This window comes from Bos indicus, chromosome 19, assembly GCF_029378745.1.
Source record: "Bos indicus isolate NIAB-ARS_2022 breed Sahiwal x Tharparkar chromosome 19, NIAB-ARS_B.indTharparkar_mat_pri_1.0, whole genome shotgun sequence".
In the NCBI taxonomy this organism is placed as follows: Eukaryota; Metazoa; Chordata; class Mammalia; order Artiodactyla; family Bovidae; genus Bos; species Bos indicus.
The window spans coordinates 10,000,001-10,017,494 of NC_091778.1; the positions used below are offsets into that span (position 1 = coordinate 10,000,001).

A 17,494-nucleotide genomic window follows, 5' to 3' on the forward strand; every position below is an offset into this window, starting at 1 on the left:
TAGTCCTGTCCACTTCCTTCAGTCTCTGCTCCATGACTTTCCAACAAACAGCTCCCCTGCCTCCAACAAAACTGAAATTCCCTCTCACAGCAATATAATCTCTCCCACCCCTCTTCAGGGCAGTGCACTCTCCAAGACTCCTAACACACCACCCTGCCAGCTCATATTTATGCAGCACTTTATAGTAATAGTTCTCAAAGCTCTCTTACAGACATCCAGTCAGCTCAACAACCCTTGAACCAGGTAAGCATCAGCACCTTTTTTGAGGACTGCCCCCACCCACATTCACAGGGGAAAGGACCCAAGCCAGGTGGTACTATGTGACAATGTGCTCCTGGCCATCACTGATTGGACCATCAGGAGACAACTGACAGTAAGCGATCGATCAGATTCTTTCTCAGGAATCTGAATCAAAGGTCTGAAATACAATCCAGTCTGATGTTTCTAGAAGGAAAATGGGTATATCTGGGGGCTGAGGACCCATGACATCTAGCATACATCCACAGAAGCAGTGGCATCCTGCAGTTCCAGGCTAGGGAGGCCAGCGGTATTTCCTGCCCTTGATTCTTACATTCTCCTTGGCTTCAAATAGCTCAAGTTGGTTTCTGTTACTTGCAATCAGTAGAGTCTGAACTAACAGATGGGTTGGATAATGATCCTCCTTTTGCAGATGAAGAAAGAGGCTCACAAAGGTGGAGTGACTAAATGATTATCACAATATTAAATGTAATAAAGGAGAGGTTAAAATTCCTGCCATGTGACTCCCCTTCGGCCATCTGTTGCCTTCTTCCCTGGACTAAAGAAAGTGGCAGGTATTCCCTTCTTGTTAGTGTTTTTAAAAAAATATGACAACTGACGATAATTGATGAGGCTGTAGGCACTCTAATAGATTAAAACCAGAGATAAGAAATACAGGCAGCACGCAACCTCTGTGATGGCCCACACTCTGTGGAGTGTGCTTCTCTCTGAATCTGAATAAATTCCCTTCTTACCTATCGAAAAACAAAACAAAATCCTCTCCTTTGAAACCATGAAGACAACCCTTTGCCCTTCTACACTTCCCAGCCTCCTTTACAGTTAGGTTGGAGCCATGTGAGAAGTTCTGACCAATTAAATGTGCATAGAAGTAATAGGTGTCAGTTCCTTGGTAAGGCAGTTAAAAGCCAGGGGCTGGGGAACTGTGATGACCCCATATGTCCAGATGATGTGACTACAGATGGGAGGAGGACTGTCTGACCCACGTCAGACTTCCTATGAGCACAAATGAAATGTTGTGTCAAGCCGCCCCAATGTCAGAGTTTGATTATTACTGCAGCATAGTGCAGCTACTCTCCCAACTGAAACACATAAAACATTCAACCGGGGCTCTTCAGCACATTTCTCTGGTCTGCAGCACGCTTGAATTGTCTAACATTCATTTGTTTAACAAATATTCCTAGAGCCCCAAGACTAGACGCTGTAACGGGTACAGCCAAGAGCACAGTTCAGTTCAGTTCAGTCGCTCAGTCATGTCCGACTCTGCGACCCCATGAATCGCAGCATGCCAGGCCTCCCTGTCCATCACCAACTCCCAGAGTTCACCCAAACTCATGTCCATCGAGTCGGTGATGCCATCCAGCCATTTCATCCTCTGTCATCCCCTTCTCCTCCTGCCCCCAATCCCTCCCAGCATCAGTCTTTTCCAATGAGTCAAGTCTTCACAAGAGCACAGTAGTAAAAAAAAAAAAAAAAAAGACCCAATTTCTCTCTTCAAGATGGCCCCTATCTGGTGACCCATAGACCAGACTTTGGGACTAAAAGGAGCAGTTCTGCAGGCATGAAGGCGGGACCTCCCCCTGGGCCACTGACTAAACTGCGCCCCAAGAAAAGTTAAGCTGCCAGAAGGCAAAAACAGCTTGTCCCAGCGACTCCAGGAGGGTGGCAGCCAAGACTGAGTCCACACCAGGTTTTCACACCCTGGGCTCTACCAGCTGCCCCCCTGCCAGCCACGTGGACACATACAAGTGCCTCCCTTGCCCTGGGCACAGAACAGAAGGGAGAAGGCATCGGGGAGGAGCCATCAGCAGAGCAGGTGGCTGGTAGAAAAACAGGAGCAATAAAAGACAGAGCTCATTTGCCCTCACCCTCCTCTGCAGCCTGAGTATCTCCTCTGGAATTACCCCCCTGCTTAATTTATTCTAGCCCCAGAAGTCCCCAACACCTGAGCTTTCTTCCCCCCATCCCTTGTAATTGAGGGCCAACCAGAGAAATCACTCTGACTCTTTGTGTCAAAAGCTAGATGAGAAGAGAAGTGAGGCAGGCAGAGCCATCACATACAGTTATGTGGGCTGTTCACTACACAGAGGGTCCACCCGTAGGGGCAGATGGGGTGAATCCAGCCTATGCTCAGCTTACTAAGTTGTGAACCCTGGAGAAAGGGTCCTTTCTTCTCATTCACACAAAGGTATCTGCTGTACGCTGCAGCCCCAGAAGCACCAGAGTGGGGGCTTCTCCACAAGGAATGAACAAGTTTGGTAATGGGTCCAAGGGAACGTATTGTACTAGCTTCTCTAAGTTTGAGTATATTTGAAACTTTTTATCATAAACTGTAAAACAAAGAAAAAAAACACATCCCATACAATAAGTGGCTATTACGTGGACAAGTTACTTAGCCCTCAGCCTCAGTTCCCCCATCTAAAAAGACAATAATCCCTGGCATATAGGTTTGGTACAGGACTAAATTAAATAACTGAAGTGAAATGCTTGACATGAGTAAATCCTCTTACACATAGGAGCAGTGTTAGAACAGTAGGTACTGGGACTTCTGCCTTGCAATGCAGGGGTCGTGGGTTTGATCCCTGGTCCGGGAAGATTCCACATGTCTTGGAGGAACTGAGCCCATGCCCCATAACTAGAGAGTCAGTGCACTGCAAGGAAAGATCCCGCAGGCCACAACCAGGACCCAACACAGCCAAATACCTATTTTCTTTTTTAAAAAGTATCTGCTGCTGATGGCTGGGGAAGAAAGGAAAATGAGGCAAAATAGAGGCAGTGGGGCCTTGTGGAGAAACACAACCACTCTGGGTAAACTGTGCTATGAGGTCAAAGGAAGTCTGAAAACACAACCACCCTGTCACTATCCCTAAACTGGGTGGCTGGTCTGAGGGAGTCTTCCTGCAATCCCTCCTTCCCAAAGGGACCTCCCCTTCCTCTGGGGACCCCAGACCCAGCTCATGATCCAAAGGAGAGTCTGCAGAAAGGTCACAGAGAGTAAGTCAGAGAAGGATGTGCCCCCCAGCTTCCTCACAAACTCAGAGACAAAGAGGGTGACTCCAGGACCTGGAAGCTTCCCTTCCTAGTTCTAGAAGAAAACAAGAGTCCCCCAGAATGTACCAGGGGAACCAGGTACTAACTAACACAGGGAGGGCCTCGCCCCACCCCCTTCAAGGGGTGGAGTCGGAGTAGCCATTCACATCCCTAAAGATCAAATATTATGTTTGCGTTGTCCAGTTGTATGGGATGAATTTTTACATTAATATCCTCAAAATTATCACTGCTATGTATGAATTTCACCAGTGGTTTGCCATCTAAAAATGCGTGAGTGTACACTCAGTCACGTCTGACTCTTTGCGACCCCATGGACTGTAGGCCCCCAGGCTCCTCTGTCCATGGAATTCCCCAGGCAAGAATACTGGAGTAGGTAGCCATCTCCTCCTCCGGGGATCTTCCCGACTCAGGGATCGAACCCAGGTCTCCCACACTGGCAGGTGGTTTCTTTATTACTCAGCCACCTGGGAAACCCCATTGAAAACTGACCAACCCCCAATCCATTTCTCTCATAAGGTCTATTCCTTTCCCAGAGCCTTTCAGGGCTGGAGAGGGCTGGAAGTGGCAGTGCCACAAAGCCGGCAGCCCTTCCGAAAGCCCCCAGGGGCCCCCACCCTTGGCTCGAGTCACCAAGGCCCTTCTGTTGGCCCAGCTCTGCCCTGGGAGACCCAACAGAAGGCCTCTGGTTTCTGTCAAATACCATCGCACCCACTCTCTTTTCCAAGATGAAAGCTAACAGGATGATCCATCGTCTTATTAAGACAACTCATGAGAAGAAAGTCACCCAAGTTCTCAATTCTGTCTCCTTTGAGCACAAGCCACTCCATGGGTCACCCCCATAGAGGTTCACAGAAATACAAAAACAGACGAACTTCCACTAACAAGCCTCTCCTTCACCTTGCCTTTCACATCTCAAGAATTTGCTATCCGTATCTATGGCAGTTTTCTCAGTTTCTGAAGCTGTCACGGCTGAGGGCTGGAATGGAAAGACAGGCTTCCAAATAAAATGTGATAGGAGAGCAAAGAGACATGTGGCCCTTAAATCCACAGTGCAGCCCCTCACAGCAGAGAACAAAAAGCCACCGAGAAAATGTCCTTCTCTGTCTCTGCTGGTGCTCTTCGGCTCTGTCCCAAACTTAGAAACAGCTGTTTCCCTATAACTCCAAAAAAAGCTCTCATATGCTCCGTCTCCTCATTCTTTCCAACACTGTGATCTGTACACTTAATCTACCTCCAGGCTCAGCTTATCCCTCCTTCGGCTCATCAAACCACAAGAGGAACAGTGGAAGAGTAAGAAGTACTACACGACAACAAAGCCATCTTAGATCTACAGAGTCAGCAGCCTGGCTTTCAGGGTTTAGACCCCAGTTCCTCAGTTACCTGACTGTCTGCCCTTGGGCACATTGACTTAGCCCTCTGAGTCTCCATCCCCTCATCTGGAAAGTGGTCAATACTACTGTACACATAGTGGGCTGAGTAAATAAATGTATCCTCTTAAAATGCAGAGAGAGGTGACTGGCATGCGATAAGTAGGTAACCAAAATGTAATTATTGTTAGACCATTACAGCCAACTAATCGGAGAAGGCAATGGCACCCCACTCCAGTACTCTTGCCTAGCAAATCCCATGGACCAAGGAGCCTGGTGGGCTGCAGTCCATTGGGTCGCTAAGAGTCGGACACGACTGAGCGACTTCACTTTCACTTTTCACTTTCATGCATTGGAGAAGGAAATGGCAACCCACTCCAGTGTTCTTGCCTGGAGAATCCCAGGGACAGGGGAGCCTGGTGGGCTGCCATCTATGGGGTTGCACAGAGTCGGACACGACTGAAGCGACTTAGCAGCAGCAGCCAACTAATGCAATGCATGCGTGCATGCTAATTTGCTTCAGTCGTTCCAACTCTATGCGACCCTATGGACTGTAGCCCACCAGGCTCCTCTGACCATGGGGATTCGCCAGGCAAGAATACTGGAGTGGGTTGCCATGCCCTTCTCCAGGGGATCTTCCCAACCCAGGGATTGAACCTGTGTCTCTTACGTCTCCTGTATTGGCAAGCGGGTTCTTTACCACTAGCGCCACCTGGGAAGCCCCATCTAGTGCAATAGGGACTATTATTACCAGCTCTGGTTAACAGATGTGTTCAAAACCATTTGTTGTTGTGGGTACAATAACAGATTAAACTCAAGAAAAGTACAAACTAAGAAATTAAGTGATCTGCTCAGAATGACAGTCCATACACAGCAGAGCTCAGACTGGATCTCTCATCTTGGACTCTGAATCACATACTCACAAATTTCACACTCTAACAAGCTCTCTCCCTCAGGCACGGAAATTTAAGAAGTCCTGTGGATCAGCATCAAAAACAGATTTCAATTCTGTAAGCCCCAGAGAGTGGCAATATCTCAAGGGAATGTTGCAGGATTTGCCAAACAAAATTAATTTCCATTTGTTCTCATATTCCAAGAAAATATACCAAAGCGGCCTTATGCCACCCCATCAAAAGTGTCAAAAGACCCCTCAAGGCCAAGGATGACACCCTCCTCAACAATATTTCAGCCTCCCTTGGGAGGCTCCCAGGCTGTCAGCAATTTGCAAAAAAGGTCAGTGCAAATCATTTGGGAAGGCATTTGTGCTAGCCTGGCCTAAGACATGTGGACTTCTGCCAAGCCCACAGTTTTTAAAAACATGCACTGTCTTCACCCTTGATAAACAGCAGCCAGGCTACAGAAATATTTCCATTACACCCAAAAGCCTGCTTGCCATCACAACTCATTGAAATGGATGTTTCCAATTTGAGGAGAGTTCAACAAAAACATCGAAGAACACCCCAACCTTCCAGCAGAGGTAACCATTCTGGGATTTAGGAAACCTCTAAACACTATAAAGGGTGTTTGTGGACACAGATTATTTGTTAAATACATGCCCTCATGCCCACAGTCTAACTATATCTAATACATGGATTGAGCCCATTTCTTCCAGCTCTTTTATGAATGTTTATGCATTAGATTACACAAGTACTTTCACCAATGCTCTCTGTGTTTCAAGACTGTGATGAAATCATTGCATGGCCATGCTGGAGAAAACTAGTATTATAAAGAGTTTAGCACTGTAGCTCTGGCTCTAACAGCAACTAGCCACTGATGATGATATGATTTCATGAAATGAGGATAATAACAAATGTTAGCAGTAGCTAACATTTATTGAGAACTTAATGATTTGCCAAGCACTGTGCTAAGGCTTGCCGTCTATGGGGTCGCACAGAATCAGTCACGACTGAAGCAACTTAGCAGCAGCAGCAGCAGCAACAATTAGCATGGTACCCCACTCCAGTACTCTTGCCTGGAAAATCCCATGGATGGAGGAGCCTGATTGGCTGTGTGCAGTCCATGGGGTTGCTAAGGGTCAGACATGACTGAGCGACTTCACTTTCACTTTTCATTTTCATGCATTGGAGAAGGAAATGGCAACACTCCAGTGTTCTTGCCTGGAGAATCCCAGGGACGGGGGAGCCTGGTGGGCTGCCGTCTATGGGGTCGCACAGAGTCAGACACGACTGAAGTGACTTAGCAGCAGCAACAATTAGCAGAGAAGGCAATGGCACCTCACTCCAGTACTCTTGCCTGGAAAATCCCAGGGATGGAGGAGCCTGGTAGGCTGCAGTCCATAGGGTCACTAAGAGTCGGACAGGACTGATCGACTTCACTTTCACTTTCATGCATTGGAGAAGGAAATGGCAACCCACTCCAGTGTTCTTGCCTAGAGAATCCCAGGGACGGGGGAGCCTGGTGGGTTGTCGTCTATGGGGCTGCACAGAGTCGGACATGACTGAAGTGACTTAGCAGCAGCAGCAACTATTAGGGGATATTATTACTCCCATCATATGGTTCAGGCAACTAAGACTCAGAAATTGAGTTAACTTGCCCCAAGAACACAGTAGCAACTAGCAACGGTGGATTCAAACACAGGCAGTCTGACTCAGAGTTTTTAACTACATACTATAGTTCTTTTTCAAGGTGCTTAATGACCCAGGACCACAAATTCCTCTAGGAGCAGTCTGGATGATCTTCAAAATCCTTCCTGGCTTTAAAATTCAATGCTTCTCTCTTTTAGCAATAAAATGAATTTATGACTTGGAGGAATAAAATGCAATGGTGCTGTAACACTGCTCGGGTGGGATGAAACATCTGTGTCTGCCGCACCCAGAGCCAGTCAGGGGAGGGAAGGCACTGATTTTCTGAGATAATGATGCCCTGTGAAACCGCCAGACTGGCCGCAGTCTCAACGAGAAACGACAGCTTAAAGGCAGCATCTTAAAGGATGCACCAACTCGCAAAAGTCTGCAGGTTCTCAACTATCAGCTCTCAAACCTTCATTTGTCTTTTTTTTTTTTTAAAAAGGGAAACTCAAATGCAAGTTGTAAGGATACGGGTATAAGATGTTGGGGGAGGGGGTGGGTTATGGCACACTGATGCCTGGCTTTCCTCCGAGCTTGGCACCTGCTCATGCAAAACCCACTCCATCCAGGTAGTCTGTGTTTTACAGCTTCCCTACGACCTCGCAGCCCTGGCTCAGAAGTTCTGTAACTGTGCAGGCTTTTGCCCTACACACACCTGCTGATACCGTCATAGGCTGCTGCCCGGTGCATAGACACAGAGATGCTCAATGGCTGCCTCCCCTGACTGTATCTCTGATTCATCTTCCTCCTCTCCCTGCTCAGCGCAGGAGTTCCCTGCCCGCCCACCTTGCCACTCGTGGCAGCCAATGGTGAGGCTCTCCCAGCAGCCTCCTCCTCCTCTCGCTCGCTCTAGCTCAGGCTCTCTCTCTCAGCTCCTGGTACAGCCTGAAACCGAAACTAATCTCAGACCTGAACAAAGTGAAATCATTTCCTAAGCCTGATCACCCTACATGACCGCAGAGGATCTTCTCATCAGAGCTCCAGATTTAGAGCGCTGGTTGCGGGGGTGGGGGGGGGGGTGGGGGGGGGTGGGGGTGGGGGGGGTGAGGGTGGGGGGTGGGGGGGGGGTGGGGGTGGGGGGGTGAGGGGTGGGGGGTGGGGGGGGGGGGGGGTGGGGGTGGGGGGGTGAGGGTGGGGGGGTGGGGGTGGGGGGGTGAGGGTGGGGGGGTGGGGGTGGGGGGGGTGAGGGTGGGGGGGTGGGGGGGTGAGGGTGGGGGGTGGGGGGGGTGTGGGGGTGGGGGGGGGGGGGGGTGGGGAGGGATAAAGAGTTGTGCAGGTGCTTCCTAGAACTCAATGCTTCCTTAATAAATAGGTAAGAAGAAGCAAGAGACCCGCCATAGGGTTTTCTGCTGCTGCTTTTCTTTAATTTGCACAAGTCCATTGAAATTCACCCCAGGAAGTAAACTTCACCACTCAGTATTCTAAATTCATTGTCCAGCACTGGCTCCTGTTTGGCTCCTCCTTAATCAGATTCTCTTTTGAGAGCAAGGCTTGTTCCTTTGGTGATCTCTGTAGCCATCTTGCTGAATGCAGCCTAGATAACTAGACCACATGCTTTTCCTAAATTTGAAAAATGCAGCCTTTTTACTTTCAGGCTGGGAACAACAAACTACAACAAACAAAAAAAGGCAAGTCATCATCAATGAACATAATGTCCGCCCTTGATACGGTTTCAAAAGAATTATGCACCCTGGGAAAAATCCCAAACTGTTTTGTTCGTCATGCTTGCCCCCAGCACACCTTCGGGTGCCTCTCTCTGTCGCTAGGGGAACGGTGTAATGATTCAGTTGCTGGCTTAAGCAACACAGAATTGAAAAGGTAAACGCACTGGCCAACAAGTGTTTGGTAAAAGAGGAATAACTTTTGGATTGTGTGCTATTTACTCTTCATTCAACCAAGTTTACTGAAGGCCCTAGAGGTATGCCCAAGCCTCTTCTAGGTGCTGGGCCAGGAGGGTGAACAGTCACTTAGTCATGTCCAACTCTGCAAGTCCACAATCTGTAGCCCACCAGGCTCCTCTGTCCATGGAATTCTCCAGGCAGGAATGCTGGAGTGAATAAGATGACTACCAGCTCCCACTGGGCCATTTTCAGAACATTTTTTGAGTAGGAGCTGAAGCTTTTCTCTAGCGCCAACAGCCAGACAGTCAACTGCTTGCGGGTTCCTGCAGCCCTCTTCACAAGGCATGGACTCCATCCGGTAGGGCTGTGGGGTGTCCCCAGAGTGCACCCCCCTTCTGACAGGGATCAACGCAGGGCAGCACCCAGCTGTGGGCAGATGTGGTTTGTGTCTTGGCTTATTAATGAATGACCCACTTAAGGAGACAGACATTCTTCAGTCACTTTAACAGGAAAATGAGGGGTTAGGCCAGATCTGAGCGACATTCTAGCTCAAAAATTCCAGCTCGTTTTCCCCTCCCTGTGCTGAGCTGACACAGATCTCGAGGGGCCTCTACTTCATCTTCCTGTCTCCAGATGAAACCTCTTAAACCACAAAGACAAATGGAACTTGCTCCCATTTCTAAAGACCTTCGGGGATGGCCATTCCCCTCTGCTCCTGTGAGTCACTTGTCCTCACATCCTATCTGGAATGTTGTCCTCAGATCTTACTTAAGTCCTTCCTCTGCAGTTTACATTCATTCGCCGCTGGTCCTGCTTCTAAGTATGGAGAGACAAGAGTGAATCACTGTGTTCTGAGCGATAACGCTGACAAGATTTTTATTTTTTCTTCGGCATGTTCACTCAGGCAATAGAGGAGGTGACTATTAAAAACCACAAAGGTCCCAAGGGAGCCAACTAATGCAAGGGTGCTGCAGGATCCATCCAGAAAATTCGAATCTACTGAGGAGTTCACAGAGTGGGAGAGCGATATATACTCTGACCAGATCAAAAGGCTGGGGGCAACAGCCCCTTTAACCTTCACTCAGCTCAAGCGCCCCCTCCCGCAGGAAGCCCTCCCTGCCCAGCTCCTCCTCTGGCTGCCAAAGCATCTGCCTCTTCAGCACTCATTTCAGTGCAGTGTTCGCCATGGCAACTGAAGTTCTAGGCTGACATATTTGTTCCCCCCACCTAGACTGTAGGCATCTCTAAGTCAGGGTCATGTCTTAGTAACCTTTGTACTCAGGCTCAGGCTCCAGGAGGGTGTCTGGCACTCAGCCAGTGGTTCTCAGTAAACAGTGCTAGGCTGAATGCTCAGCACATCCCAACGATGCTTGAATGTTGCACTGTCAGCCCTTCACTCGGAGCACGTCACCCCTCCAATCCCACCACCCCCCCATCCCCACCTCTCAGCCCTCAGCTCAGTAGGGGTCTCTCTCAGACTTTCTCTAAAGATGTAAGCTCTGTAACCAAGCCTCTTGGGTTCAAATCCTGGCTCTGCCACTCTCCAACCATGCAATCTTGGACATGGTATTTAAACTCCTTATGTCTCCGTTTCTTCACTGAAATATAGATTTAACCTTTCATAGGATCTTGTGAGGATTAAATGAACTGATTCATGAGAAGCACTTGGAAAAGGGTCTGACCCATAGTGAGTGTTCAGTGAGGCTGGAATTATGTCCCAAACCTATGGCTTCATAGAAACCCCAACCTGCTTCTACTCTGGAGTGTCATTGAGCCTACCCACCCCCACACTAGACCCCATTCCTCCAGAATCAATGTTAACAGTAATCTAAAAAGCCAGTCAACCCTCTTTACTGATTATGATCCTCCCCCTGCACCACCCCACCTTCACCAGTTTAGAAGGGAAATTTTCCAAAGAAAAGGGAGGAGAGTTAGTTCCACAGCAGGGTTACAAATGCTGAGTCATTCTGCCCCCAATGATACTTCTCTGTCATCACCCTTGACACTTCAGGCTCATCTCCCCATTGTGTGTTTCCCTCTGCTCAAAATGTAAGCCTCACCCCACTCCATCCCACATCTCCAAAAGCCAGCCTCAGCCTCTACAGTTTTTACCAAAGATCTCCCTTAATGATAAGATGCCTCGGAACGTTAGCATCCAAGTGCAAAAATAAGAAAAAGAATGATAATAATAGTTTCCACTCTAAAAGAAGACTTGCTCTTTGTCTGGCATATTATCTCCTTTCATTTTTTTCTAAAGCTGAGAAACTGAAGCACCTACAGTCATAGAGTAAGATGGAGAGCTGGGAGTGCAACGGGGAAAATGTATGTAACTTTAGATCCTACACGGTAAACCACAAAGCCATTCTAGAAATGGACACGGAGTGGCCAGATTGTCTCCTGGGGGTGGAAGTTAGAGAGATTTGGAGCCTTTTTATCCCACCAGTCATTCCCCAGTGCATTTCACAATTTATGAAAAGGGAGTTTTTGTGGACAGGCATTGTTACTGTATCTGTCACTTATGACCTGTTTTAAAGATAAGAGCAATAGCTGGATTATTCAGAATCTATTACACTGTTCAGACACATCAGAGAGGCCTACTGGGAGGCTGAAAGCAGAGGCCATCAGAGAACTGAGTGAGCCAGCACAACCAGCATCCTCGCCAACCTATGGCGGCCGCGGTGGCGGCAGGCAGACAAGTCCTGGAACCTCTCGTCACCGCCATAGGACCCTTACAGCCCACCTACAAAATAACTGTCAAGCCCCAAGTTAGGGACCGCCCGCTGGACCAGAGCACCCCCAGGTCCTTTACAGTTCTCACTTCCTGAAAGCGTAAAAGCCAAAAAAACCAGAGGCTTCACCTCCTTCCAGGGCACCTTGCAGAGTCAAAGCAGATTCTTGTTCCCAAGGCTCGAGAACACTCCGGCCTATCCTGCTCATTGCCAGGATCAGGGGAAATCTATCAAGGCAAAGTACAGATAGGAAACCCTGAAGGAAGAAACAAGTCTAAGTGCTACTATCTGCTCAACACTGTGTCTGTTAGTCAAAGAAAAATCTCCATGAACTACCATTGTCTGGGTCCACTGGGACCTAAGAAGGGCTTCTCAATACCAAGCAGAGAAGCCACAGATGGCAGACCCTGCTAAAGGCTCTTCCAGATCCCCAACAAGGGCGATGCCACCAAGCCTTGGGCAGCAGCCCAGGGCCCAGTGAGCTTTGGTTAAGAAACAAAAGGCAGGCCTGGTCTCCTTGAGGACACACTGGGGATGGTGACAGCCATTCCTTTTGGCTTGCCCCCTCTTCCCTCGTCCATAAGGATCTAAGGAACCCGACATGAGTTTGAGCAAACTCTGGGAGATAGCGAAGGACAGGGAAGCCTGGCGTGCTGCAGTCCATGGGGTCTCAGAGTTGGACCTGACTTAGCCACTGAACAACAAGGAACCTACAATACTTTGATCCTGGCCTTGAACAACTCTGCACAAAGGCCTCCTCAAAAGGAGGAGTGTCCTGGGACTTCCCTGGCTGTCCAGTGGTTAAGACACCATGCAGCATGGGGTGGATCCCTAGGGATCTAGGATCCCACATGCTGAGCGGCTCAACCAAAAAGTGAAAAAAAAAAAAAAAAAAAGGAGAAGCATCTTTCACACTTACACTCTCCACTGAAGCATGTTCCACCACCTCAACCCCGCTGCCCCAAGAATGAGCTGGGACTCTTATTTTGACTCCTATTTTGTTGTGACAGCATCCCTCACCCTAACCCCTTTGTGCCGTGCTTAGTCGCTCAGTCATGTCTGACTCTTTGTGATCCCATGGACTGTAGACTACCAGGCTTCTCCATCCAAGGGATTCTCCAGGCAAGTGGGTTGCCATTTCCTGGAGTGGGTTGCCATTTCCTCCTCCAGGGGATCTTCCCGACCCAGGGATCAAACCCAGATCTCCTGCATTGCAGGCAGACTCTTTACCATCTGAGCCACCAGGGAAGTCAAAGTGAAAATCGCTCAGTTGTGTCCGACTCTTTGCAACCCCATGGACTGTATAGTCCATGGAATTCTCCAGGCCAGAATCCTGGAGGGGGTACTGATCCCTTCTCGAGGGGATCTTCCCAACCCAGGGATTGAACACAGGTTTCCCATATTGCAGGCAGATTCTTTACCAGTTGAGCCACCAGGGAAGCCCCTAATCTCTATATTTACCTCTAATTCAACAGCTCTGTGGCATTGGCCTAGTTAGTGCCCAGAGCCTTCTCACCACAAAGGCAACAAAATCAGCCCCTGGAGAACGGCCACCCCATTGGCCCCCATTCTCTGGCTCACTGTCAGGAGCTGGGATCCGGTTCAGAGTTTCCAGGTCTCCATGGCCACAAGCCCAAAGTTGCATCGGAAGGTCATGAGAAAAGCCCTCTTGAGAGATCTGCTCTTCACACCCTGGAACTATTCACTGACTCAACACAAAAGAGGAAACTGTTCCAAACCACCTAGGCTGAACCACAGATTCGAGATCTTAACATGGGTCCCAATTCCAAGGGGCACAGCGACCCTCTGATACTGCATACAAAATGTGTCCCTGCCCACCTGCCTGTGCCAGAGGGAGGGAGAGGGGAGTTAGAGCTTTCACCAGATCCTCAAAGGGGCCCATGACCCCTACCTCTGGCCCCAATCTGCGCCCCCCCCCCCCCCTTATTATCATCCCTGGGTCATGCTAGTTGCTCAAGGTCTTTCTCCTATCTAAGGATGTGTCCAGGCCTGAGGCCCCAATCCTGGTCCCTTGCCTCCTGCTCCTTCTAGCTGCAGTAGGTGGACTGGGGCAGGAGAAGGGGTGAATTCAAAGTCAACCCTCCACACACACCCTCCAGCTTCCTGGTGACCTGAGCCAGGTTTCTCTCTCCATCCCAGAGATGCCATCCTCCATGCAAACAGAGGTCCCAAAGACCTCATCGGCCAATAGCAGAGAGGGCCCCATTTCACACTTGATTCCTTGCCGCCAAATCTCATGGTGAGACGACTTCCTCTCTGAGAACTCCTGGCGTCCCTCACCTCCTTCAGGCACACCTGGCCAGCTCCACCCAGGCTGGCAAGATGAGCATGCGTGGCAAGGAAAAGGAACGAGAAGCTCAGGCACCTCCCTAAGTCCTTTCTCCTGGACCGGCTGGCTCAGTGTTCTCAGGACGCCCAGCCAACAGGAGGGCTTACTCCCAGTGCTCAGCAAGCTCCTGCCTGAGCGGTAGGAGGGGAGGGAGGTGGTCCTGTCTCCTAGGTCACCCCTAGGACAACTGAAAAATTCCCAGTCGTTCCCCCTCACCCTCCACTCTCACCGAAAGGAAGAAAATCTAAAAGCTTCCTCCGCTGACATCAGATTCCTCTCCAGGAATTTCCTTTCAGTGTAAATTTCTTGGAACGAAAACTTCTTTCAAAGGGAAAAGAAACGGACAAGCCCGTGCTAGGTGTAAAACGAACAATGCAAGCCGCAAACAGAGAGGAAAGGATGAATTAGCGCCAACACCACCCCCCTGGAGCTTAGAGCCCGGGGCACCGGGAGCCCGAGGGGCGGGGGCCGAGGGGCGGGGACGGCGCCCGGTGAACTTTCCCTGGCCGAACCGCGGGAGATGCAGCTCCCGGGGGACCGGGTGGGACCAGAGAAAGCGAAGCCGACCCCGGCGGGGGCAGGAAGCGCACCTCCCCTTTTCCTAAAAGGAGCTCAGGCCCTGGCAGGCGCCCCCCGCCACCACCCCGCCGCCCCCTGCCAGCCGTCGCCAAGCAGCCGGCTCCCCCCTGCCCGGGCCGAGCGGGGAGGGGCGCCCACACAAAAGGGGCAGCGACTGGGGAAGGGGCTCCGGGCGGCGCCGGCTAGCCGAGGCCTGGCCCGCCTTGCCCGCGCCGCCCGCCCGCCCGCCCGCCGGCGACCACCCGCCTCCCCGCGCGCTCCCCTCCCGGGCCCCCGGGCCCCCGCGCGCCCCGCGCGCCCGCGGCCCGGGAGACGGCGGCGGCGGCCCGGGAAGGACACGGAGCCGGACCCGCCGCGCGAGGCTGGGGCGGCGCGGGCTCCCGGCGGCCGCCCCGGGAATCAAACTCGCGCCCGCCCGACCCTCGCGGCGGCGCCTCGGCGAGCGGGCCTGGAAGGTGGGGCCGAGGCGCGCGCGGGCCGGGCGGCGCCGGCGGGGGTGAAGGGGGTCTTACCGAGCAGCCACGCGCGTCCGCTCCCCGCGGGCCGGAGGGGCCGGGGGCTGGGGGCGGGGCGCGGCCCCGCGGCGGCGGCGGCGGGCCCGGCGCGGCGGCGCGGCCGGGGCGCGGGAGGCGGGGAAAGCGAGGCGCGGCCGGCTTCCTAGCGGCGGGCGGCGCGAAATGCAGCTGTCCCTGCGCGGCCGCCGCGAGGCCACAAGTGGGGCCGCGCGGGGAGGAGCGGGCCTGCGGGCGGGGCGCGGGCCGGGCCGCGGTCCCCAGACCCTCTCCGCAGCCGGCCCCTCGGAGAGGGGAGGGAAGCGGGGTCGGGGGCCGCCAGCGACGCCAATCGCAGGGGCTGGGGGTGGGGGGTTGGAGGGTGGGGGCCGGGCAAAGACGAGGCGGATCCCCGGGGGACCGACCCCCGCGGCAGCCACGGGGACTCCCGGCTGGAGGGCCGGAGGACGCGATCGGGGACCGTCGGTACCCCGGGCCGCGCGGGGCGTCTTGCGCCTCCCTGCTCCAGGAGCGGCACCAGGAGGGCGCACCCAGGAGAAGGTGGGGCGGGAGACCCGAGACCTCAGCTGGGGGTGGGGGGACCTAAAAGCAGGGCTGCCCAGAGGGTGTGGCCGCGCCTCTGGGGCCTGGGACAGCTGAAGTGGAGAGGAGGGGGCCCCCGGGGTATTAGGGTTCAGGAGAGGAAACAAAAGGTTGAGATCAGAGGAGATCAAGAAATCAAAGTTATTACCCATTCACATCATTGGATACCACTTGCCATCTTCCCACCTCCTCCCCAGCATACCAGGTCACCTCAGGGGTGTCTGAACTTTGCAAAGATCTCCCAGGGAAGAACGGGAAATCAGCTTTGGCTCTTATTTTTCCGCGTGTTTTAGTTTCACATCCTAATTAGGGGATGGGGGTAGGGCCCATCAGGTGCCAAGCATCCTGCTGCAAAGAGGCGCTACCTAAGGAAGGGACCTGAAACCCATGAAGGGCAGTTCTAGTTCTGCCCCCGGGGCAGCTTGCCAAGGACCCACAACCTCCTCCTGGACAACCTGCCTTAGAGACCCACTTGCCCGTCTGGGTACAGATCTTAGAGAACAGCACCCCCACACCCACCAACCAGGGCTTGCACTCCCCCAGCCTGCTGAGACAGGGCTAGAAGACTGTGCTAGCCACAGAGACATCCGAAGGTAAAAACCACAAACCAGAGTGCACCAGACACCCATGTGTCTCCATCATTTGCTTGTCGAGGGTGTTTCTTCAGCAGGTTGGGAACCTAGAAGGGGGAGGAACCTTAGAACCGCACCTTCTGGGGAGGCCTGGGATTGACTAGCCTGTCTAGTTGAGCTCCAGGGCCAGGTTCCCAGACTCCTCCGAGGACCTCCTCTCTCCCACCCACCTCTCCCCAGGCCCCTTCACGCCATGGTATATTCAGTTTTGAGGGCCCTTCAAACTCCTAGAGGTGGCCCCTAGACCCCAGGTTAAAGATCCTTAATCTAGATGGACTGACCCATGCCTCCGTGATGACTCCTGTCTCCTTTCCCAAATGCTCTCCACTAGATTATGTTACACTTGCCCAGAGTGCAGTTCATCTGCCACTTTTCTGCTTACTTGTGAGATCCTGCTGCAGTTCCTCTCCCTGTCGCCTTGGCATTTTGGAGCTGAGAAAATGCATCTGCAAATTTGAAGTTTTGGCTGTTAGGCAAGTGCTGACGGAATCTTTTCATATATTATTCATATAGTCATCAGATGAAACTGATCCCTGTGATGGTCGCTCCTCCTTGAAGAATGCTTCTTAGGCATTGGTAACATATGCTTCCTTTCGGGGCTCTCTTCCAGGAGGCTTTTTCTCAGACTGCTTCCCTGCCTCTCACCCGCACTGGGTAACCTCCCTTGCTCCCACCACTGCCTGTGAGCTGAATGTTTCCCAGGATCCCAGGCCAAACCACCCTCCTGGGCTCTAGCCCCACACACCCAGCTGCCTATGGAGGCTCCTCACCTGTGGGACCCTCGGACACCCCAAATGCAAGGAGGCAAGAGGCCCAGAGCATTTCCTTCCCATCCCCATTCCATCTGGCTTCACAGCGGGAAACCTCAGTGTCCGGTGTCCCTTGCCCTGTAATCTACTGGTTATCAAGTCCTGTTCCTTCCTCCTCACTCTCCTGTTGCTGTACTGTGTGCTCAGTCGCTTCAGTCGTGTCCGACTCTTTGCGATGCTATGGACTGTAGTCCACCAG

General features: G+C 52.0%; 1 protein-coding gene across 4 annotated transcripts in view; it reads right to left on the reverse strand.

Moving 5' to 3' along the window:
• Nucleotides 1-16,010, reverse strand: part of CUEDC1 (CUE domain containing 1) — an 89,673-nt gene extending 73,663 nt beyond the window's left edge. For 3 of the 4 annotated variants that reach the window (XM_070772508.1, XM_070772505.1, XM_070772506.1), the window contains exon 1: nt 15,273-15,410. Coding sequence is in view for 1 of the 4 variants with exons in the window: in XM_070772507.1 (XP_070628608.1) it covers nt 15,273-16,006 (734 nt within the window). In the remaining 3 variants the exon portion in view is untranslated. Of the gene's footprint in view, nt 1-15,272 lie in introns of all 4 variants that reach the window. The other variant, XM_070772507.1, reaches the window with a different exon arrangement.
• Nucleotides 16,011-17,494: the final 1,484 nt, after the last annotated feature.